Raw genomic sequence first — 23797 nt, 5'->3', positions numbered from 1 at the left:
GAATTAATAGATTTGTTTTCCTGGCTCAACTTCCACACTAGGGATTAATACAGATGCTCTGTGGAGGTTATCTTGTTTTAGGTAAACACAGCTGGGCTGACTCTCCCGCTTTAAGGCACGGTGTAAGTGGACATGAAAAGTGCTTTCCTTATGACTTGGCCAGTTCAACTTTTTTATCTTCAGAGATTTTATACTCCTTTTATTGACTAGCTGTCAAGAAAGACATGTCACAGTGCACAGAGGTACTCACCACATGCTCGAGTTTTTGCAAAAACTAGTGGAAATGTAGCAGAACCTCAGAAGAGAGATTTTCAAATTTCATGTCTATTTATTCTACTAACAAAAGGCCACTTTGGTTGTTCGATGCAGCAAGAACGCAGCAGAGAGCAAAGAGTAAGTACCACTCTCGAGGACCTGACAGCTCATTTTCAGCTCCCTTAGCTCACGTCTCCAGCAGTGACCAGCAGCTTCGGGGCAATACAAGAATATGTTGAACTTCTAGCAGTGTTTCGCCTTTTGCACCATCTTGGCTTCCATCAGTCTGCAGCTCCGGACTACCCGAACCAGGGGCACTTTGGCTGCGTCCAACAGTTCCTACAGGCACCTTCTTTCACTAATTGCTTTCCGAACCAATATAAACGTTTCAAAACCGACAGGCCACTAGAGGACACCAATTTGTCTTTTTACTCCATGGACTGAGCTGGTTTGCAGAGTGATCCGCATAGCTGAAGAAACAACACAAACTGCTACTGTCTGCATTTTCTCTTGAAGGCTGTATTTCTGTAATTACAGGAAGGTCTTTCTGGAGTTAAAGGTTGCTACCTGTTCAGTGAACAAAGAATTTGGAATTTAGGCATTCAGTCCTTTCTCCTTCCCCTTCTGGCTAGCACATCCACACTTATTTTCTCCTCCATGAAAGACCAAGAGAGCCTGTACAGTAAGACTCCACCAAATCGTTCTGCTACTTATTGCAGTAGAAGATGCAGCACAAGCAAATGGGTCCTTTCAAAGACGTACGCTCAGTAAATATATGAATCTTCAAACAGAAACATAAAGTTGGAACCTCCTCCAGGGTGGCAGGAAATTGTTTCCATCAGTGCACGGTGCCGGGAGAGCTCACAGCTCTCAGATGGGGTCCTTCCTTCTTAAAGTAGCTTGGTCCCACCTGGGTCATGCTCAAAGGGAATGAAAGCGCAGGGCACAGCACGAAGGGGGGCATTCTGTGAATACGAGCATTAATATATAGCGTAAAATGATGTAATGCTGCAAAATCAGTGTGAAGTTTTAGGTGTACTTAGGTGGCAAAACACACTGCTTCCTGCTCTGCAGTGCTCCCCCCTAGCCCCGTGCTCGCAGGGCATCCAAGCCACAGCAGGAGGAGAACCATCCTTCGAAGCAATGCCACGAGAGAGAGGAGAACGCGAAGGAGCAGTCGGTGGCGGATGTCTCGTGACAGTAAGCCATGCTGCACATTTCACCAGGAAGCAAATTCCTCTTTGCTGAAATCTATTCCAGGCTGACTTACTGACACAGCCTTCCAGTAACATGCTTTAGGAAGGGAGTACAGAAATACAATCACTCTGTGTTTTTTCCTGGCTAGTGTGCGTGATCTCAAAAGCCAGCTTTGTCTTCTTACCCATCTGGAGAGAACCACAACGGCTTAACGTGGGCTGCAGACTATTCAGAGCACAGAGGGTCAGCACAATGAAACTCATCGATGCCACGAAAGGTTAGTTTTGGAAAGCATTTAAGGAGAACAGCTTTCACAGTTCTCGAATCAAACAGCATAACAAATTAAACATATGGTGCAATCAGATGAATGATAATAGGACAGTTTTATTAGTATTTCATGTTTGGAGAACATGGCCGTTAAAGTAAGTTCTGACTGCATGAAGGAACACGCTCAGAGGTAACACAAGTCCCTTCCCATGTACACCTTTAATATCCTACTCCTGGGTTACAATCCCAAAAGACATTAATACAAAACATAAAAAACGGAACAGAGTGAATAGATTATTTCCTACCTTCATCTCCTCTTCCATTTCAGAGAGTTTCCGCTCCAGGGCTCGCTTCTCCTGTTTACAAGGATTCATAACAAAGATGGTCACAAGGATTTAAAAGAAAAACTTACAGCACATTTTCTTTTAAAGAAAAATAAGAGTCCTATTTCTGTAGGAGCATTCACTGAAAAGCATCGCAAAGTAACACACAGGTTACAACCAGGAGCTGATCAGATGGGACAGAGCAGCTGGTAAACCAGCAGGCGATACGCGCTGGGCCCGTTTCGGCAGATGTCTTGATCCTGAGCTCTCTTCACACCCCTTCAGCGAAACTATTCCCCCACCTTTATGATCCCAGTTTTCAGGACTTGCTGATGTAATGTGATTTCGAGCTCTGTAGGTGAGGCCATGGATTGAACTGCACCCCACTAAAGGAGGCAATGAGAAAACTCACTGAGCCTGTCAAATAGGAAACAGTGAACAGGGAAAGGCGCCTGGAAATTCTGCTTCTCCCAGATTAATTTAGGGCTTCAAAGCTGTAAAGCTGACTGCTTTCAGTATAGTTTGGAAACGACAATGACACAGGTAGGCTCTGCCACGTGAGTACTGGTGGTGCCCTCCGTGGACAGCTAGAGCCCTTGCCTAGAGGGAGAGACCTGGACTCCATCAATGAATTTTTCAACACGGGAGGGCTCAAACCGCCCCAGGAAAGCACACTGAGCAGGAGCAAATGGCAAACATGGGTCGGGAACAGGCTTTACACTCTCTGCCCCACTCCTTTGCCCTCTGCAAAGAAACATGAGGCCAGGAGAGTGAGGAAAACACAGCTTTTGAGTGTGGCTGTGGATGATGGGTTCTGGGTCACTTTTTGTCCACAGCACACTTCATCCAGGGATTTGTCAGTGCAAAATGCATAAGCCATCCTAGAAACAGTTAATACGATCTTCACTGAGAACACTCAGGCACCTTTTTTTCTCTCTTAACTCTCAGAAACCTGTATTTGTGGCTGTCGTGATCCTAATTCAACAAAAGTGATGCGGGACATTGCCCCAGCTTGGAAGCATCACACGGGTGGTAGGTTGGATGCGTGGTGTGAGCTCCCTCTTGTTGGGGATGTCCGCTCAGGGCAAGCGCTCTGATCACCACACTCTCTTTTTTTCCCCCCAAAAAGCTCCACCCGTGTCATGACTTCCCCCAGCAGCAATGTTCAGATGACAGTGATGGTTGCATGTTTGATAACCCCACTCAGCCTGCTTTAAGCACACCTAGGAATCAGGCCCACATGGATCGTTGCTTTGAGAATCTCAGTCTCGGGGTGCGGAGATGCTCAGCTGAGCTTACACAGCAGTGCCATGGCCTAAGCATCAGCTCAACTTCAGCAACCTTGGTAACTTCAACAGCCAAAGCCTGGCACCTGTGCCGGTAGGTACATCACACGCTCGTACTGAGGGCTGGTGTGCTCTGCCTAACTCTGTCCAAAGTGGGGATCCTGAACGTCACCTCCTCCGGACTATATCTGGCAAATCCCGGGAACTGTTTACACATAAATAATTAAGGTCTTTCATGGTACAAATTGAATTTAAACACACGGTTCTACCATCCAGCAAAGCTCCTAAATATTCAGGAGATGAAACACTTTAGGAGGAACCTCCACTTCAGGTGACCCTCCAACATGTAAGTGGGCATTACTGAGAAATTAGAGCCAGGCTCCAGCTTTAATTAACCACTGAGGTACTGGTGGGAGGATGAGCCGTAATGGCCATCAGCTGGAGCAGGGGAGGTTCTGACTAGATGTAAGGAAACAAAAAAACCACTATGAGGATAGGTAAGAACTGGAAGAAGGGGCTGCAGCTGTGGAAACTCAACACTCAGAGGTCTTGATGAAATGATGGGACAAAGCCCTGACTAACCTGGTTGACTCTGCTGGGATGCACTACAGATCTCCTCGGGTCCCTTCCAATCTGACCGAAGCTATGGTCACTTAAGGCAGAGATTTAGCCAGGCACTGCCCGTTCAGCTTAGCTTACTGCAATGAATCTGACTGTTCAATTAAGAGGAAGGAGCATTCAAACATTCAGCTTTCACGTATAATCACAAGACAGACACCCAGCTACTGTTTTGCCTCGTTCCCCCCACCATCCCCAAACAGTCTTTATTTATAAGGATCAAGAATATTTTAAAGCACAATGGACCAACAGTCTCTTAGCACGATACAATACAATTCTTCGGTCCGCAGCTTCCTATTACAAAAGAAAGAAATCAGAACTAAGCTAATTTGCAAAGAGACCAGAAAAGTCTCAGACACTGAAAAGGTCAGAACACAATTATCACTGTGCACTGCTCCACAAAGCAAAAAAATAACTTATCTTTTAATTAACACTTTCCTTCAAGAAATTACTATGCCCTGCAGAGCAACATGAGGCAAAGATTGCGACTCAGAAGAAAGCAGAGACACATACCCTTTTTTCCATCTCCAGCATGCTGGACCGGTCAGAAGTCTTCTCCTGTTTCTGCTATGTAAATTAAGAATAGAAAGCTATTAAAACCGAGAGGCATTCACAGGATGCTGCACAAAGGCCTAGATAGCCTACAGATGCACTTGCCTGGAGAAGCAGTCTTTACAGAATCACTCACACTTATTTCTGTGAAAAATAACAGCCTCCTCTGTAGCACCTTCCCTCCCAAGAGCTAAATCCTTTCCCATGCTGGAACATGCACTGGCTTGTCATAGACCGGTGCTCAGTTCCTCCTGTCTAGGAGCTGGTTTTTGCCTTACCTGGGCTGCTTTTTCCAACTTTGATTTGATGTCGGCCAATTCAAGCTGGGCTTCTTGCAGTTTTGACTTCAGCTTTTGATTTTCAGACAGGGCGCTTTCATATAACTGAAATATGAAACAACAGATTTCAGTTAACCAGGCTGCTCTTCGGCCGCTGCACAGACCCAGTTCTGCCGCACTACTCCGAGCAGACGTGTGTCCTCAGCAGTGAGCAGAGGCAGCTGCGGGGTTTGCTTTGCTCCCCCATGTCAGGATATTAGAAGGGCAAACAGAACTAGTTTGGATACTTTATTAACGTTTTCATAATTCATATGAAATAAGACAACAGCTGTTTAATTTTGTAGGGTGTTTAAATTTAGGTAAACCACCAAGCATTATAAAGTACTAAGTTACGTATGCTGGATGTATCTGAACCAGTGATTCTGTTGTGCTCCCCAACACAACACAGCCTACTTGCTCTTCTGTGCTTTTAGTTTGAAGAGGAGGAGAAAGAAGGACAATTTTAGGCCACTCCAAAATGGATCTTTTCCCCTTCACTTCCTTCAAACAAGCAGAATTACCATCCCTCTAAGAGGACAAACTGGGTGTACTGCCTGCCTCTTCTGGCCAGACATGTTCATGAAGAAGAGCGGGGTGCTGCTTATCGCGCGAGGCTTTTCGGCATCATAGTCATTTCAAAATTAAGGTCATCTTAATCTGTTTACTTCTCATATGGTCTTTACATTGATACTAGATGTGCGTGGCAGTCCATATTACTGCCTTTCAAGGATTATGTTGAAAGTTTCAGAGATTATAGAAAAAATAGTTCTGGAATGTTATAGCAGCAAAAATAATGCTGCGCTTGAGCCATGCTGGCATGCTCAACAGCATCTTTCCTTGCTCCTTTCAAATCCCTCCCAGCGTTTCTCCAGCCTGGCTCCTCAGTCCCCCTCCCCCAGATATCTGACTTTGCACGGTGTCCTTTCACCCCTTGTCCTTTTTCGACCCTCTGAAGGGCTGATGCATTCAAAAAAGGCTGGTGTGACTTCCAAAAGCAATGGAAACAGAGAAAATGAAAATAAACTTTTTCTCTTTCTTTCCAAAGACTCTCAAGTGCAGGTTTCTGCAGCAACAGGCAGCTTTGAAGGTGCATGCAGTGACAATAATACATTAAAAAACCCCTACTTTCTTATAGTCCCTGTTACTCTCCTCTTCTGCTCTGCTGCTGAGGGCAGCTAACCGGTTCTCCCTCCGGGTGTAGGCACTGGAGCGGCTGGAGGCACGATCGCTGTAGGAGGAGTCACTGGTGGCAGGGTTTGTAGCTGCTTCCAACCTAAAACACGATGAAGATCTAGCACCGTGGAGCCGCTGTTACTTTGGGACAGCCAGTATCAGCCTGACCGGTTGCGTCTCGGGCCCGTGGCAGACCCGGCTGCGCACAGGCGCTGGGCCAGCCGAGAGCACCCTCCACCCCGCAGCAGGGCATCGCTGCCGAAGGCGGGCAGCCACCACCGTTTTAAAAACTGGAAGAAATCCAGTGGGTATCAGCCCAAACCCCAAATGGGCAGTAATTTCCCATGGACCTCTCATCTTCATGGTGGGAACGGGCTCCATTTCTAATAGGGCACAGAGGTTATTTTTTTCTCAGCAGAGTAGCTGTTAAATAATTTGGGGAGCAAAGGATGAAAGCAAACTGGCCCAACGGTTGAGCTAAGGTAAAAACCAAACGGCTAGTACCAGCTTCAGCTTATGCTGTTGATTTGAAGCACAGGGAATCCCCAAAGCCATACAAAAATATGCTGTCAATAAATGTTAAATAGAAAAAACTCCAAAAAATAAAATTCTTACCTGGAAAGTCTTTCATGCTGAAGGGAAAAAAGAAGAAAGAAAAAGGGAATTAATAACGAGGAGAATTAAAGGTTCAATGCAAGAACTGCAGAGCTACCACACAGCAGCAATTTCCTACCTCTGATACCAGCATCTAGCTCACAACAAGCTAAGCAGCATTATTTCCCATGCCCAAACTGGGAATCACCGATCCCTGCCTGAATCTTTTCAGCTGCTTCAGCTTCTCTGAAGCATTTCAGATTTGATTTCTTTTGCTAACCTAAAAACTACTGAACCTTGTTCTTCAAATCCTAGTTTCCAGAATTGAAATCCATTCCTTTGAACCAAAACTAATCTATTGTTTCCCTTTTTAAATCAAATTATTCTTCCTGACTTTGATCACTGTCCTATGCATGATGTGGGTGAGAGTGATTAACGGACCATGATACACAGAGCTCACTGCATATTTGTGTTGAACTTCAGGAAATCACAAACAGTACTTTTTGTCCATGGGCAAGTACCTCCCCCATGAAGAAAAGCTTCACTGTGGCAAGATGATAACAGCAGAAGCTGGACGAGGGAGGGAGAGGAGCCTTACACCAGCCAAAAGGGTGGACACGTTGGTTGAAGCATGCATTAGGTTCTTCTTTCCCCATCAACATCCAAATCACCCCTGTGCCGTCCTCAACGCTGCCTTTGCTGTAGGCCACAATTGCAGAAATCAAATGGTAATGGCACGGGTGTCCTGCAGGACACACCGCACTGACCTGCCACCTCCTTCTCCGCAAGGTTTCTCTTTGTCTGGTAGAGATTTACTCAAATTCAAGGTGCAGCTGAACTCTTTTTCAGTCCCTTGAACTGGAAATTGAGCCCAATATTCCCCTGCTAGTTTCATTAGCAGCATCATTTCTCTGAGTGAGCACAAACCACCTGCAGGTGCTACCAGTTATTCTCCTAGATCCTTGTTAATAAGTGAAAGAGTCAACACAAGAAGGACGTTACAGAGAAGATGAGGGGTCAGGCTTTTAGTGCCCAGACATGCTTATGTTGGAGTTTGCACTGCCTAGATACACCACTAAATCTAGTGCTAAACGCCTTGCTGGGTGACAAATTTGCTGCCTGTCTGACACCCCAATGTTTGAAGAACTCAGACCTCCTGCTCCTGCCTGGCACCCAGACGATGCCTCCGATTACTGGGCAGGTATCTGGGAGCACACACACCACAGACAGTTGAATTAAGTCACCCCATTACATGGAGAAGGAGGGTAGACAAGCAACCCTGCAATCTCTCCGTTCAAAGCCAGAGGACCGCAGGGGCAAGTCCCAGAGCAGCACGGACTGCGCTCAGCCTGCCTGCAACACTGCCCTCTGCTCGCCAGGATGCAGGGATCCGGCTAACGTATTACGTATACCTAGTTATTAAGTTTTTAATTCAGCCTGCCCTAATGTAACCCTCATCTTGAATCCTGATTCATGACAGGAGACTCCCCAAGGAATCTGCAATCCCCGCTCGCTCTGCAACACAGCCCTCCGACATGAGACGCGGTGATTTGACCAGTAAACAAGAAACAAACTGAAGAATCCCAGCACATTTGAAGCCTCGCGGATGGACAACACGTTCAGCCAAAGCCGCTAAAGGCAAAGCTCAAAAGGACAAGCAAGCCCTGCTATCAATTAGCACGTTCTCCCTAGAGCTGCGCCCGCAGGGCCACCCTCCACCAGGCTCCCGGGGCAGGTCTGGGTGCCAGCCCCGTGCTGTAGAGATGGTCACCAAAGCTCCAGGAGCCTGTCCTGGTGCTGGTATGGGTCCTGAGCCATGGCAGCAGGTCCAGCCCCATATTATTTTATTTGCTCTAACCCTCTCCCCATGCACCAAAAGCTTTCTTTGCATCATACAGGTGAGAAACCACCAAAGGGAGACAGCGGACGGCTTTCCACCATAGCTAAGCCCCGCTGCACTTCCACAAGCGATGCTGGATGCTCTCTGGGAAGCTTCTCATGGGGCCGAATGCCTGGCAGCTGCCTGTCGTTGTCACAGGGACATCTGCCTGCTTGTCCAAACAGCCATGGCTTGGGCCACTCTCCGTAGGAAGCTCAAAGCCAGTAAGTTGGGAAGCAGTTTCCGTACGGCTGGCCTCTGGTGCGGGGCTATCATTAGAAAGATTTCCCTTTTTCAGCTGCAAACATGCTGGCTGATGTCTCCACGGTCTTTTGTTAGCAGAGCTTCTGACATTTGCCTCTTAAAACCCTCAGCTGCCTGACTGGTCCCTTTTAATTTTGACCCAATGACCCAGCTTCCCCCATTGAGCGGGAGAGGGGAATTAGGAAGTGATTAACAAGCCTCTTGGTGAAAGTTATTTGTGCACTTTATGCTAATCCCCTTCAGTGACCACTTTTCTCACGATGACAAATGGCTAGGCAAGTAATCCACTTAATATCAAGCTTGCGTTTATTTCAACAAACACACCTGCTAATGTATTTGAACAGTGCTGAGGAAGTCCACACGCGGCTGGGCAAGGCAATGTGGAAACCAAGCAATAAAACCTGAGCAGGTCCCCAAGCCAGCCTGCGTGCTTGCAGCAGGAGGGAAAAATAACTTTTGTCTTTTTTTTCCTCCAAACAAACTAATACTTTCCACAGGCAGAGAGAGCAGGGGTGTGCTTCTGCAAAGGAAGGGTAGGATAAGAAAGGAATCACTTTAAACATAGCTGCTGGGAACAGCAAAGTGGACACCCCCCCCCAGGGTTATTGTATTTAAAACCTTCCTGTGATGGATACTGAGATGAATTGTTTCAGGCTGCAATTGTCTCCGTGTCTCTAAAGAGGAAGAGAGGTACTTGATGAGATGGGAGGACCTGCGAGCATCATTCCTGCCGCTGCTGCCGGCATTAGAGCAGAGCGATCCTGCAGCGACCTGCTGCCACCCCCAGCACGCGGCAGCTCCAGGACTTCTCCAGCCAAAATCTGGATATTTCTTAGTGCTCAGTGATTTCTCCTCCTGCAACTTTGTCTCCCTTTGGGCTCATTTAAAGCACATCTCTGTGCCATAAAACAAGTCCAGTGTCTTGCAGAAACAGCACGGAGCTACAGGAAATCTCTGTGTTCGCAGCTGTTGGGAAAGCCGGTGTCTTTCCCTCACGCTTCAATTTTCGGGTGCCTCTCTCTATGTTGTTTCAGTTAAAAATGGTATTTTTGAGACAAAGATGATTAAGTTTGAGAGGAACTGGATAAAGGCTGAGGTCTGGAAAGCAGAGCCTGAACGAGATGTTACAGCAGCTGTTGAAGTGTCCCTGCCATAATGAAAGTTGCAGAACAGTTTTCATCAGTGGATCAGTCTTCTATTTGCTGCTACCTTCAGAGAAGGAGGGCAGATTTATTTATTTTGCTTTAAATCAATTTCTGGCTCAATATTTTCCTGGGTTTTGCACAAAGGCCAGTGCTTGTGCTGATATTTCAAGGAGCAGCTTATTCAGGTGTTTCTTTGTTTTTGGTGGTTTTTTTTAAAATTATGATGATGGAGGGGAAAAAAAATCCTGGAAAAAAAAAAGTTCCACTTTGCACCTTCAAAAAACGGCTCCAACTAAAAGAGGTGACATGGAAAGCAGCAGTTCTTAGCACAGAGAGATGCTCTGATGCCCAAGGAAGCAAGTTAAACAAAACGACGACTAAAATCTCGTACTCCTAGGAGGTGGCTGTGCCGTGCAGGAGGTGTCTGAGAGGGGAAGCCTGTGCCCTACATGCAAACATTGCAGTAGGCCCTTAACTGAGACATCCCTGCTATTTGCTCAGAGACAGACAAACATTTTCAGAGGCTACTGAGACATCACTTTGGAGACATATTTTCAGTAGAAAACAGCATCTTTCTGGCTCAGTTCTGCCCTTCTTTTGGCCATAGCGCCCTTGGAAACCTTTGCCACATGCTTCCAGCTGCACCTGCACTGTCAGCTCAGCAACCGCCTCTCCTCCACTCACTGCCCCTTCTTTTAAAACAACCACAAAATATTCATTTAAACTTCTGCAGCATTAGCTGGCTCATTGCACTGTGTATGTAAGTGAAGAAGGTTGTACCTGCTCGGAGGTGCCATCCCAGAGCTGGAAACTCCGAGGTCAGAGTCAGAAGGTGAAGGATAAAACTCTCCCTCCTTCATTTTTGGAAAGAGAAGTTGGGGATAAACAGAGGGAAACAAGAGCTGAGGCGCCAAACGTGCACTTATTGACTAAGCTGGTGCAAGAAAGGGCTTTCCCTTCCTGATTTTTTCTTGAATGAATATTGTGCAATCCGTTAAAATTAAAAAGGGGATGCTGAGAAACTGCTGTATCAACTGTACGTATGCATTGGGTTTTTCTTCCCCTGGCAAATTTGGAACAGCACTGTCAGTTTTGCCCAGACTCCTCCATTTCCCTTGGGATCAAAAGTTTAACTAGACAGGGAAGCATTGGGTTGTGAAATTATCCTTCCTGCAATCTAAACAGGGTCATATCGCTGCAGGGTTTGGGGCGGGGGGGGAGGAGGACCCCAGGGAAAAGCGAGGCACTGGAGGCGACTGTCCTGATTCAGAAACCAGCACGGCAGCCGGCACTGAGCCGAGACCCCGGCACTCCTCCTAAAGAGCACTGAGACACCCAAGGGGATGACTTTTAAAGGAAAACTTAAAAGCACAGAGCACTTGCAGGTGTACTTGCAAGTTTCTGGTAATCCTCAGGTCTTAGACCTCTCACCTGAGAGATCACATCATCTTTCCTCCCGTCCATCTCATGGTGGGCAGCACATTCAGGTAGTGCTGGGGGTGGTGGAGGACAGCAAAGGGGTTCAGATAGTTTTGCCAGCCCTCCCGGACAGGGTCAGAGACAATTCAACCCAGGTGGGCTGGCAAAACACAGGACATCTGAGATGGGACCTGAGAGAAAGCGCAAAGAGCATCATACTGTACTGATCCTCCCTGCGCAAGCTGCTTTCTCCTGAGCCCCCCAGTTCTCACTCTGCTGATGTTGGTCAATCCCAAGGAAAAGGCACAGCTAGGCACTGGCCGTGGCTTAACTCGCCCGGACCGCCGGGATGCTGCACAGCTATGCCGTACGGTTTTGATTTTAGAAATGTGCTCGGACTGTGGAGGGCAGGAGCCTTCCCTTAAAAACTCAGAAACTTTTACAGCTGTTAGGAGTTCAGTAAAGTATAATTAAAACCAAATTCCTCGTGGAAGGTTTAGATAAAATGCAGCCCTGAAGTGCAGTGCCAAAAGGGGGATCGGCCACTGCTCTTGCCAAGTCAGAAATTGGCCTAATTGCTTCCAATTGTGCTCTTCTGTGGCTGGGATCTGACCCAGCAAAGGCAGAGAAAGTCTACTATTTACATTGTTTAAAAAAAAAAAAAAAAAAGAGAGAGAGAAAGAAAAAAACAGATGCTTTGGGAATACTTTATGCTTCTATCTCCAACCGGCCAACCTCAGGAAAATGTGCACTATTTTAAGATAGTTCTCAAGGAATTTATTTTGTTGTGTTTTGTCTCAGAGATCCTGATCAATGCTTACACTTAAATAACCACCATTTAACAAGATTCTGGAGCACAGCTCCAGCCGTACTGTCCTCCCTTTTCTTAATCAAGAAGGAAAGTTTTAGGAACCTCTTGAATTTTATTGTTCTGTTGGCACATATCCTCCTGGTGAGTCCTGTTGGTTTCAGAAATTAAATGTAAAATAAAGCCAGCTGCTTTTGGGGCCAGTTCTTTCCCTCTTAAATGTAAAAGCCACCACGTTCCTGCAGTTACGCAGCTCTGCTGCTCCTGCACCTCCATAGGTTTACGTGCTTGGCTGCGCTGGTGCAGGGCAGCTGTAAAAAAGGACAGCCTCTCTGGTGTGTCGTGTTGCTGCAGGCAGAAGTCCTCCCGGAGCCGGCACAGCAAGAGCTGAGCTGGAAGGAGGAAAAGCAATGAGGAAAGTACACCTCAGACCCATGCCCATCGGGTACAACTCAGATCGGCGTTTCCCTCAAGCCACGTTTGTCTTTCAAGTCAGGTATGGTTGGGGTCAAGTTTGTTTTCCAGTGGGTGCAGAGTAATTAGAAGGTCTGGTTGAACTCTGCTTTTGATAGAGTTTTTCGAGGTCATTGCCTCCCTCAGAAAGCTGCTCTGCTGACCTGAGAGCTGTGGTTTGCTACAGCGTCCTGTTAGCTACAGCTGACGTGATGAATAGTGCTGCCTTCCAACTCAAGTTTGCATTTGTGCAAATGCAAGGATTACAAAATCCCATTGATATGATTAATAATCCAGTGTAGCCAAACCACCTCCATATAACCTCCAACTCCCAAAAGCCTGATGCAAAATATGTTTTCACAAACTATAAATCAATAAACTTTGCTTAATAAAAACTGCTGTTACTGAAGCATAATATTAAAAGGTTCTCCAAGATGGAATAGTGGCTTTGGCAGCTGGCTGCAACAGATTACATCATTTTCAGTACGGCTAGCACGTATTTAATCAGAAACAAATACATACGGCTGTAATGGACTGACGACCGCATCTCCTGCCATCCCAAACACATCTAAACGTTCTGCCGTTGTACGCTGGTTTGTGTGATTGCCAGCCTGTGCCTCAGTTCCCCACAGCTCTCACGTGGCCCGTTGGCTTTGCAGCAGCTGCAGTTTATTACCGCTGTCTCTTGCGGATAAAACTCGCCATGTAAAACGTCAAGCTGGATTGTATTTTAATTTAGTAAAGGCCACAATTCAGAAACCTGGGTTTGTTGCTTTTATTTTTTTTCCTCCTTTTCTAAGGGATCAAATTTTATTGGTGAAAAATTTAATTTTGCAAAGCGATGTGATCTTAGACAAAGATATCCAGACATGAGGAAATAGAAGTTGAACGGCCAAGTGACACAAGAAGAGATCTGCTCCTAAATTTCTTCAGTATGAGAATGCCACAGGTCTGCAGGCAACGTCGCCTTCCTTGCCCCTGCAAACACTCTACCAGCACATTTCCAGGTGTATTTAAATACCTGTTTGGCCACTAGCCAGGATTCAAACTGCCTAAAGCCAACCTGCCAGCCTTTTGGCATGAAGTGTGCTCCAAAATCTGGTGAACACCTCCTCCAGCCTGCAGCTACATGGCATCCCCGTGACAGCCGCTACGGCCACAGGCAGCACTTGCATGGGAAAGCCATGAGGGCTGGTTTAGGTATGCTGACCTGTCTGTATCACGCGAAGCATCTTATGCTGTTAGAATTAAGACAGTTTATACTGTCTTTCTTTTCCCCTTCGCTTGTTTCAGTCTAAAATAGCTCCAGACCAGCTGCCAGTCAGTGATTTGACCCTGGAGCTACTCTCATCTATTTGAGGACCTCTGCTCCAAAGATCAATCTTTACTGATCTGCAACAGTAACCTCAGCAATTTGAGGTCATTAAAAAGAATTTACAATTCATTGTAACACCACCCCCACCACCACCCCCCCCAAAAAAACCCCAACCAACCCAAAAAACCCAAACAAACCAACAACTACCCAACAATTCCCCACGGTCCATATATTTTTCTTTGACCACCAGTTGCAGCTCCAGTGCATGAGGCACCGTCTCCACTGGTGGAAGTCTGCAAGCACAAGACACATCTGTCAGGAACGGTGCAGGTACAGCTGCTGGTGCCCTGGGGAAGTGGAGGGACCACGCTCCATCCCTCTTCTAGCCCTGTTTTCTATGGGGTTGTATTAATTTTATGAAAAACAAAACTATGATGGGCTCCTGCAACAGAAATAAGCGTTGGTTTCCAGTTCAGCAGCCTGAAGTGGTTTGCTGCCTACAGCGTTTCCACCCGCTCTCCCCATCACTTCCCGGGGCTGCTCGTTCCCAGCCCACAGCACCTCCCTGTCTCAGTTGTGCCAACGTGCTTGGTTTTGTGGCTGTACCGTGAGCTGACCCAAATTAAAGATATCCTCTTTCTCCTTCTCCCTTCACCCCTTTTACAGTCCAGACTGATTCCCTGGTCTGGTGCAACCTCAAGCGGTCCTCTGACCTTCTGGCCTCCTTGCCCTCTGACAGGCAATGGTTTCAAAAGCTGAGCCATCACGATTGCTCGCTGGCTGCTTAACCAGCTTCTTCCAAGGCGCCCATCACTGACCAGGCGGCAGAGGGTCAAAATGGGAGTTTTAAATGAGGTTGTAGTGTTACACCGTGAGCTTCTTTCTGAACCGTCTGTGACCATTCAGATCCTTTAATAGTTAACAGACTCCCTGCTATGGCTTTGGCTTGGATCGATTCGCTCTGTTCCTTGGAAGGGAGGAGACCTGAAGAGGAAAGTTTAGCCGCAGGGATACAAGCCACTTACCCCATGGGGCACAGCGTGTGCCCTGACCCATTTTATTTATACATTCGGATGCAGCCAGAGACAGGAGCATCGCCTGGCTACTGAGTCACAGCAGGGAACGTCTAACGGGTGGTGCCCTAAGAATGACTAGAAGTTCCCGATACGCTTCCAGATATGGACATTTAGAGAGGAAAACTCAAAAAAAAAACAGAGAACAAACAGAACCCAGAAGGATTTCGTACTGATACCCTTCTAAAGAACATGGCGCTTGAGAAATAACCAGTGATAAACAAATCAGGGTGCTGAAGAACAGAGACTAAGGTTACTTGCCTAAAGTTCAAGTTTCAGTATCCCACATTTTTTGTTGGCTAATGGGAGAGGAGGTAATCATTTCCACAAATACTGCGTAACTAGTCAGCAATCCAGAAATTAGATAGAAAATGTCATGAGACAGCTTATTTGACCCTGTTTCAATTTATGCAGCATCATTTTTATCACAACTAGGACGAGTCCAAGCTACTAAATGGAAACCCAGGAAAATAAAGTTTCCTGGAGAAATGTTTTCATAACGCTCTTCATTCTCTAACGCATTTGCAGTGGCAGCACAGCAAGCCAAATGATTCATACAGGTCTACCTAATGTGAGAATAAACCTGTTACCATGAATATCTGAAACAGGATTAAACCTGTTGCAAAAGCACTCACGGAGTGAAAACTGACTGTCAGACACGTTTATATTCAAAACTCTACGAAGGCTGTAATCTGATCTGGCATTTCTACCAACCTCTCAGCACTCCTGGACATCTCTCACTCATTAAAAGAAGTCTGGTTTGGTCACATTACCAGACCTCTAAGATTTTATACCATTATTTAAGTATTAATATCCAAACCATGCTGGTTTTATTTGCATGCCAAGCACCTGCAGCTCAGATAGCTAATGCACAAAAATGTTAGCTTTTTTTTTTTTCCTTTAAGATTTGCTTTGGATTCTAGACATACGTGTCCACATCAAAAATCGCACCCAGATTAGATGCATTTGCTGCCATGGTAATCACTGCTTAGAGCAATTGCAGGCTTGATGTGGAGGCTTGCTAACAGAGACGGCAATTTGAAAACCATTGCTTTTTACGCTCAAGTATTACTATCGAGTGACTCGGTGAAAACATATGGCCCATAAAAGGTGATGTTCCTGCATCCCATATTCCACTTAGCGCAGCTCCTTCAGACACTCCAATGAAAGGCAGAATAAAATCAATCAGCACAGACCACTGAGTATACTTAAATCTTTATTGCTGAGCCCTTACTGACAAAAATTCAGCTGGAAAGCTCAAGCAATAAGCGCTGAAGGTGGCTTAATGAGGGAGTGATCTAACATCAGAGGGAAGAAGCCTTGTAGTGGAACCGTGAATAGGGCCAGAACAACAAGAATTATGTAGAGTCTCTCGAGGAGCAAGTTAACAACCATCAAGTGATGGCGGCCAGAGGGATGCAGCCACTATTGAACCAACAGGGCACATGCATGCTGACGAGGGTTTTAAGTTTTGATGGTCTTTTTTACAGCAAAAAATATCGGATGACAAGACAAGAAGGAGCAGTCTGTAAGAGAAAGGAAGGTTGGTTGACGAAGACGCGGGAAACAACTGAAAAGCTGCAATTACAATCTGTGCAGTAAATTGGGATTGTGCATTCTCCTTAGCTTTCATTTTCCTACCTAACCGATATCCCATGGGGAAATGCAAGGGTTATGAAGTACCACAATGAACAGACGGATGAGCCTAAACACAAACTACAGGGTATTTCCTATGAAAAAACAACTGGCCCAGCATAAATAGTATTTAAAAAAAAAAAAAAAGAAGAAAAGAGAAAATTCAGTCCTTGCTTTCACCCTCATCCTTCCAATCCTGCTATTTATTTGCTTACTTATGCACGACAGGTTTCACACCATGAGTTGCCTATTACACCCTTGGAACTACGTGAATAATATTTTTTTGAGGAAGAGAAACCTTGAACTAAAACAGTGTGGTGCGAAACTTGTGATGAAAAGGTAGAGCTTTTGCCAAATAATGGGATGACCTGAACTGATTTCAGAGGGAATTTCAGTTTCCACTTTCTAGCAACATCCTCATTAAAGCATGGTAGAACTAGCAATGTTTACCCTGGGTCATTTAACAGGATTTACTTGGCCATTTCTGTATTGGTGACTGTAATTCTGGGCTGTTCTGTTGTGACACAAGAAATTAAGTATCTTAGCTTGTGAAGGTTCAGGGGCAATAGGACAGTGCTGACCTTGCACATGGAGGTGGTCACACACCAACACCCTGCTCTCACCAGGATCTCCTCTGCCTGCCTTTTGCTCCCACACCCGATTCAAGGGTATTGCCTTTCTTATGACTTGTGTGAGTTCACTGCAAAGCGCTCACCCTTCTCAGCTGTGCATTTGGGGAGATCCCATCAATTAAAGGTGGAAAAACCACATGCAATATTATCGTAACACCTAAGGAGGAATGTTACGAGCAGCAGGGCAAGTGCAGCAGGGAATGCCATAGGAAACTGCTTTGCAAACGACATCTGCATGCAGCTGTTTGGCACTGACACCTTAATAAGTAAAACCACCTTTGCTTTGTCTGGTTCTCTAAGAGGTTTTTTCCATGTCTGTACCATGCATGAGGCTCCCTGCCTGCTCATGTGTTTTCGCACCCCTGCTCAGCTGGGAACGTTTAGAGTCCATGGATCTGCTGGTATCAATCTTGACTGGATGGAAGGATGAAAGACTCCCAAGATATCACATTCCTACCTGTCTTATTAAGGCTGGTGGCACCCCGTGGCAAGGGTTGCTGTTACTGTGGGCATGGGGGGGAAATACGGGCATGGGACAAATCCATAGAAAACAGCACTCCATTATTTCTCTTGCTCATGGCAGAAAGGGTTAACTCAGATACTTTGTTTTAGCCTGAAGTAAATCCTTCCCTCATTAGCCTTTTAAGGCATGGGCTATTTCCATAACCCAGACAGCACCAGGACTGTTTCCTATACTGACTCATGAGTCCATGTTGCTGCACTCCCAATCTGGCTTCTTCCACATCGATGCTCTGGCATTACCATTACTACTGCAAGAACCACCAAGATTTCCATGCTCACGTGTTTGCGTTCACCAAAATCCCACTGCCGCGAGAAGCTGAGGGAAGAAGCTCTTCTCCAGGCTCTCCCATTCCCACCCGGCACCTTTCTGTACCCACCTGAGAGCTCCCACCACCTCCTCCAACACCCACGGGGCCCCCCAAAAGCCTGCAATCCCATCATGGCTATCGACAGAGAAAACCAGCACCTCCTGTTTGCATCGAAGCAGACAGGCACGCACCGTGAATACAGCAGTCATGGCTCTTTCGAGAAGTTTGTCACGTGTTTGTATGGCTAGATGTGTAACGGGGGGGAATGGGTCAGTCTGTGTACGCCGAACACGACTGATCTTAGAAAACTTGGGTTTTGAAAGAAATTAAAGCATTTTCAGCTTTACTCTCTAATAATATGCTCTCTAAGAGCATATTTGAAAGGTTCCCCACCTGCTGTTAAGCTGGTTATCAATACTGTGGCAATTTACTGAGGAATGGTAAGCACAGCTGTAAAAACTGATGAAGAAAGTCCTTCTAAGCACACAGGGGACAGTTTTAGATTATCTAAAGACTCCCCAGAGATACTCCGATTGCAGACAGGAAGAAAGCACAGACTCGGGCTCCTGGGTTAAATGGTTAGCAGCCCGGGGGCAACCAGCAGCCATGAAAGCTGTCGAGGCTGAAGTTCCGGAGGTCAGGGACCACTTCCATTGACACCACGGCAGAGGGTTAAAACCCTTTTTACCTATTTCGGGCAATGCTTTTTCCAGACCAAGATCTGTCACTTCAAAAGGAGCAGACAATGCATATCCGATTTGAGCAAACACCAGTGCTCAGATTAATTTAATGCTTACATCTAAAATTAGCCTGCCTTTTTAAAACTAATTCCTCCAGGCTTTGACTCCGGCATGATAATATTTATTGACAGTGAAGAGACTGCCCATATAACGATACGGACCCGGAGCGTTTTGTGATAGCCTTTCACATGACTCCGGAGCTCCTAGCAATACTGTTACAAAATGCTCCCAACGTTCGAACCCCTTGGTAGATGGGGACACCAGCTCCGGTTTGGGGAGGACTCGTTAACTACCTCAACTTGCCTCCTGCTACAGGTGGTTTTCTTCATTTTTTTTGTTGTTGTTGAAATTATTGAACTATACCACAGGTCAGCACAGCCCCAAGGGTGAAAGCTGGATAGCAAACCTTGTTTCACCAGCGGTATCAAAGCACTTATGGGAAGAGCGCAGTTTAACGAGCTGGTCAGGTTTTGCCTCATTTTCATCGGTGAGGTTTTCTTCCAGCCACAGCCTACCGGGAGAGCGATGTTTGTGTGAAAAGCAGGGTAAGGGAGAAACTACCATCACAGCAACTCCCTACAACCATTAATGCAAAGAATCCCAGTGCAAGGGCTCGTGCAACTTGCTTAAAACCTGTTGCTGCAGAGGCACCTTCCCAACTTTCATTTAAACCATCCTCTTTGCAAAGCAAACCACAGACACAGGTCTCCAAGGGTAAGACAACAAACCACCGCCACCGGTCTCTGCTCAGAGCATATGCTGAGCAGGTCTCTGTGTAATACCGAAAGGAAAAGGCTGCTTACTCTGAGTGTCTTTGCGATCGGGGAAGGAGAGGACGGGGGAGAATCTGACTGAGCCTTCCTGCTGCGAGTATATTCTTTACTCCTGGTGTACAAGGACGACATGGCCTCTCGGGCTGGGTGTCTTTGAGAAGCAATACAAGTCTTGCTCTCCTGTCGCTCTACGGTGCTGGGCAGGTCCTTCTTCCAAGGTCAGAACAAACTAATTAAACTATTCACAGCTCTGGTAATTAAACCCTGCTGTTTAGGGTGTATAATTTTAGGTATTAATCTGCTGCAGGGAGAGCTGAGGCTCCACAATACTTCTTGTCCGAGAAGAAGAGGAGAAAGTGTCAAGGACTCGCTGTGCTCCAGCGCCGGGCGGTGCTCCGTGCCAGCCTCACCGGCTGGGCCCCATCCCGACTTCTCCGCAAAAGGATGTTTCCCCTTGTCCAGAGCGTGTGCTGCAGGACCACAGCGATCTCTCCCCAGATCTGCAGGAGGCGAAAACTCCCGGCTCAGGAGAGAGAGACGGAAAACCGGCTGGGTTTATCTAGACATGAAGCTTTTGCCAAAAAAAAGAAAAGAAAACCAAAACCTGTTTTACTCCGGAGTGCTGCTGCGAGCTCTCTGCCGTCACTGCGCAGAGCTGCATGCTTTAAGTGAAACACAAAAGCATAAATCAGGAACAAACGCTGGTTTGGAAAGGGGCAGTCCAGATGAAGTTGTGTTTTGTTCCGTCCTCCTCCTCCTCCCGGGCGCTGTTACCCACGCGCAGGCTTCTCCCGGCGCTCCCCGACGCTGCCTTCTGACATTCCAGATCCTGACTCGCTCCGTGAGGAATGCTGGAGGGCAGCCAGCAGCAGCGATTCACTTTCAGCTTGGGATTTGGGCTGCTACTTGTAGGGGAAAAAAGGGAAAAAAAAAAGAAAAAAAAAAAAGAGGGGGGGAAGAAAAGAAAATAACTTACAAGCTCCCAAGGCCTGGTGGGCTGCGAGCGGGAGGTCGGAGGCAAATCGACAGTGCTTTGCAAAGCTTAAATTCCAGCACGCATTTTGCGGCTGTGACAAAGGGAGATATTTTAAAGGACACGGAGCAGTTCATACCATTAAAGGGAGGACACACTCATGCAGCACAACAGGATTTTTGTTGTTTGCTCATAAGCCTGTTTGGAGCTGCGAGAAGGCGATGCAGAGCTTGTGTAATGTACATTCATTCAAGGGAGCATTTGGGATTGAGGAGGAGGGGAGAGGAGCTTGGAGGAAAGGAAGAAGGGTGGGGAGAGCATGTACCTCTCTCAACAAACTTCCAGCTAGCTCTTTGCTGAGCTGTGCTGCTGTTGCACAAGCTAGCTCACTGGAAAGCCGCTCTCTGCAGTGTCTCAGAGACGGCAAGATTGTTCACTGCAAAGGCAAGTGGATGTCCCTCACGTCCCATCTAAATAAACACATGGGATGTTCATTTGAAAAATGCCCTCAAACACACAGTGGGTACGTTGATTTCATAGCTCTTGTACACTAAATACAGTCTTGCAAGCATAAGGTTGCAAATCTATGTTTTTCTTTGCTGGGAAGGCATCAGCCCAGGTATCTGCGCTGGCCCAGTTCCAGTAAGGCAGCGTTAACGAACCAGTATCACCCCAAAGGATGTCCCCTCATCCAGGCTCATTCACACCCACCCGAACCGGCTACTGACCAAGCCGCTGGGTGCCTAGAGTTAACCGATCTGCAGTGCACGTTCTGCTCCAGCTCCACAGGCTGCTTTGTCATGAAACATTTCCTAGCAAGTGCAGAAGAGTATTATTTTAAGAGTATTACTATACTTGGATATCTCTGTTGATCTCAAATATTGCCCCTTTTTTGCACACTCCTTGGCAACTGTGTAATTTTACTGACATACATAGTTGGGGAAGGCTGCTTGGAATAGCAGCTGCATTAATTTCTCCTGCCATCCAGCATCTTCACTATCCAAGGGCAATGCAGCATCACTGTGTGGCCACAGAGAGAGGGAAACGGGGCTGCCGGATTGTCCTCTAGGAAAATCACTTGGAGATCAGGTTTCTACTTGATATCACGAGGAAGGAGGGGATTCATTATTCACTGGCTGCAAGGGGGGGCGGGAAGTTTGGAGAGGTCTAATTCTGCCTAGCAATATTTCTGCATTCCCTTTTAAAGGTATGGAAATTAAGTCCAGACACACAAGAAGGTAGTGACAGGCACCCCGCTGCTCCAGGAGACTGTGGCAGGACCTTGATCTTTCCAGCTTCCATCTGTTGCACTCATCACCCCCACCCTCCACCTCTCCCAGCAGTCTGGAGTCCGACTGCCCCACAGTGACAACAAGGTAATTCAGACATTTTAAATGCATATTTATAGAACTTGCACATGCGGGTGATCCTTTCGCACTAGTCTCAGTTTCGGGGGTTTCAAAACAATGTGAGTAATTGAAACTGGGTTAACCCGTGTGGCCACCAGCAGACTGGAGTGTCTCAATCACAATTACAAGGCTGACAAAGCCCAGCTTAGTCATCAAGGTGGAGTTAAACAGCTCTAAATTGCAGGGTTTTGCTTTCCCTTCCGTCCAGTCCTAAATAAACTGTTGCCGTATCCCTCCATGGTCACATTTCTGCTGAGGAGGGGTGGGAAAGCTCCAAAATCAACATTTCAGTACAGAACTCATAGCCCGAGCCTCAAACCAAAACAAAAATTGAGCTTTCTATTCTCTACTCATTAAAAGTTAATTAGTCATCCAGTGCAGATGCCTCGCAGATTGACAAAACGCATGTTGGTGGACAATAACTCATTTTAAAGAGAAGGGGTGGCATGAGAATTAGTATCCTTATTAGCCAGTCAAAAGACAGCAGAATGAGGTGCAATATGGCAAAAACACACCGGGTTTCATCATTATTTCCACAAAGGTGCCTAATTTATGAGTTTTTTCCTGCCGTTTTGTACAGTTTACTTTCAAGTTTTCCCCCATGTAAGTATGAAACCTGACCCTTCCTTTGCAGCGCTGATGTGTCCTGATGTTTGTAATATTCAAGGTCATGGTTTAGATCTGACTGTTTCTGTCTGTTAAGGATATTCCTCAGTAAGAAACAGCAGCCTGGTCTGTGCTATAGCTGTGGTGCTGCTTACTTTGCTAAGGAATATTTATACAGCTACCAGAAAGACTTGCAAAAAACCAACCATCTTCCATGAGCACTTCCACAACCACTGGACACAAACCCCTGAGACTGCCCAGGCTGTAACTTCGCACTGCAGCATTTTTCTGGGCAACATCACCTTAAGTTTCTTCTCATCTTTGAGTACAGCAGCACAACTGTACTATAGTACAGTGTGTTTCCTAGACTTAGATGAAATAGTATATTTCCTATACTTAGAGCAATGGTCTTGACTATGATCACTCTTTCAGACACCTTTATTTTCTTTTGAGATGGCTGTCCTCTCCTTTCCTTTGGTAATGACACCTGTGTTTGTACTCAATTTTTTTAATTACTTAGAGAGGAGGACCCATATCCAAGAAAACGACATACCAGAAAGGGGACGAAGCCCTGAGCTAAATATCTGAGGGGAAAAAACACAAACACTCCTTTCATCTGTGTTGAAAATCTTCACCTACAGAACGTGACACTGATAAAAATAAATTTAAGCAGGACTGTAACTTTCCAACCTGCAGTAGACAGAAATTGGAAACAAAGCTAGGAGTTAAAGCCAGAGCTGCAGAGTGATGCTCACGGGTGATGTGAGCCCACGGCATGTTCGCCGGGAGTGCAGAGGAGAAGGAAAGGAGAAGTCCTCTTGGGAGACCAGAATTCTAATAAAACTTGAAGGATGAGAGAGAGTAGTTGGTATTTTTGGAACAAATTATCCCCAAACTATCTTCTCAAAGTCCTAGCTGTCATTTTCCACATCAGCTTTACCACACTCTCTTGTACATCACTGAATTACTTCCCATTCATCTGACTTCTTTCATTCGTAGCCAAACCTCCCTATCTCCCTAGCGCAGGCACGTATTGAAGAGCAGGTTGGCGTCTCCAGCTACACAAGGCTCAGCTGATGGAGGGGCTGAGATGAAGACATGAACTAGGGCTACACAGCACCAGGATGCTCTCCCCACCGTGCACCTTCCCGCAAGGCCCCCTTGGCTACATCTGTGAAATTAAACACAGCCAGGGACCATCCCTGCCCACCAGCACACAACCCTGCAGACCACTGAGCTGTTGGAAGGTCTCTGGCATCGT

At 46.4% G+C, this 23797-nt stretch overlaps 1 protein-coding gene across 4 annotated transcripts in view; it reads right to left on the bottom strand.

The window, feature by feature from the left end:
- PPP1R12B (protein phosphatase 1, regulatory subunit 12B) overlaps window positions 1-23797 on the bottom strand; it is a 92917-nt gene that overhangs the window by 9798 nt on the left and 59322 nt on the right. For 2 of the 4 annotated variants that reach the window (XM_009320361.1, XM_009320360.1), the window contains exons 1-6: window positions 19579-20381; window positions 6604-6620; window positions 5941-6088; window positions 4777-4881; window positions 4460-4513; window positions 2025-2075 (exon numbers count right to left, since the gene is read on the bottom strand). In XM_009320361.1, the coding sequence (XP_009318636.1) occupies window positions 2025-2075; window positions 4460-4513; window positions 4777-4881; window positions 5941-6088; window positions 6604-6620; window positions 19579-19680 (477 nt within the window). In that variant the 5' untranslated portion in view covers window positions 19681-20381. Of the gene's footprint in view, window positions 1-2024; window positions 2076-4459; window positions 4514-4776; window positions 4882-5940; window positions 6089-6603; window positions 6621-19578; window positions 20382-23797 lie in introns of those variants that run through there. The other 2 variants (XM_009320358.1, XM_009320359.1) reach the window with 1 other exon arrangement.

This window comes from Pygoscelis adeliae, unplaced genomic scaffold, assembly GCF_000699105.1.
Source record: "Pygoscelis adeliae isolate BGI_AS28 unplaced genomic scaffold, ASM69910v1 Scaffold343, whole genome shotgun sequence".
NCBI classification, from domain to species: Eukaryota; Metazoa; Chordata; class Aves; order Sphenisciformes; family Spheniscidae; genus Pygoscelis; species Pygoscelis adeliae.
This window is presented reverse-complemented; position numbering and strand designations above follow the sequence as displayed.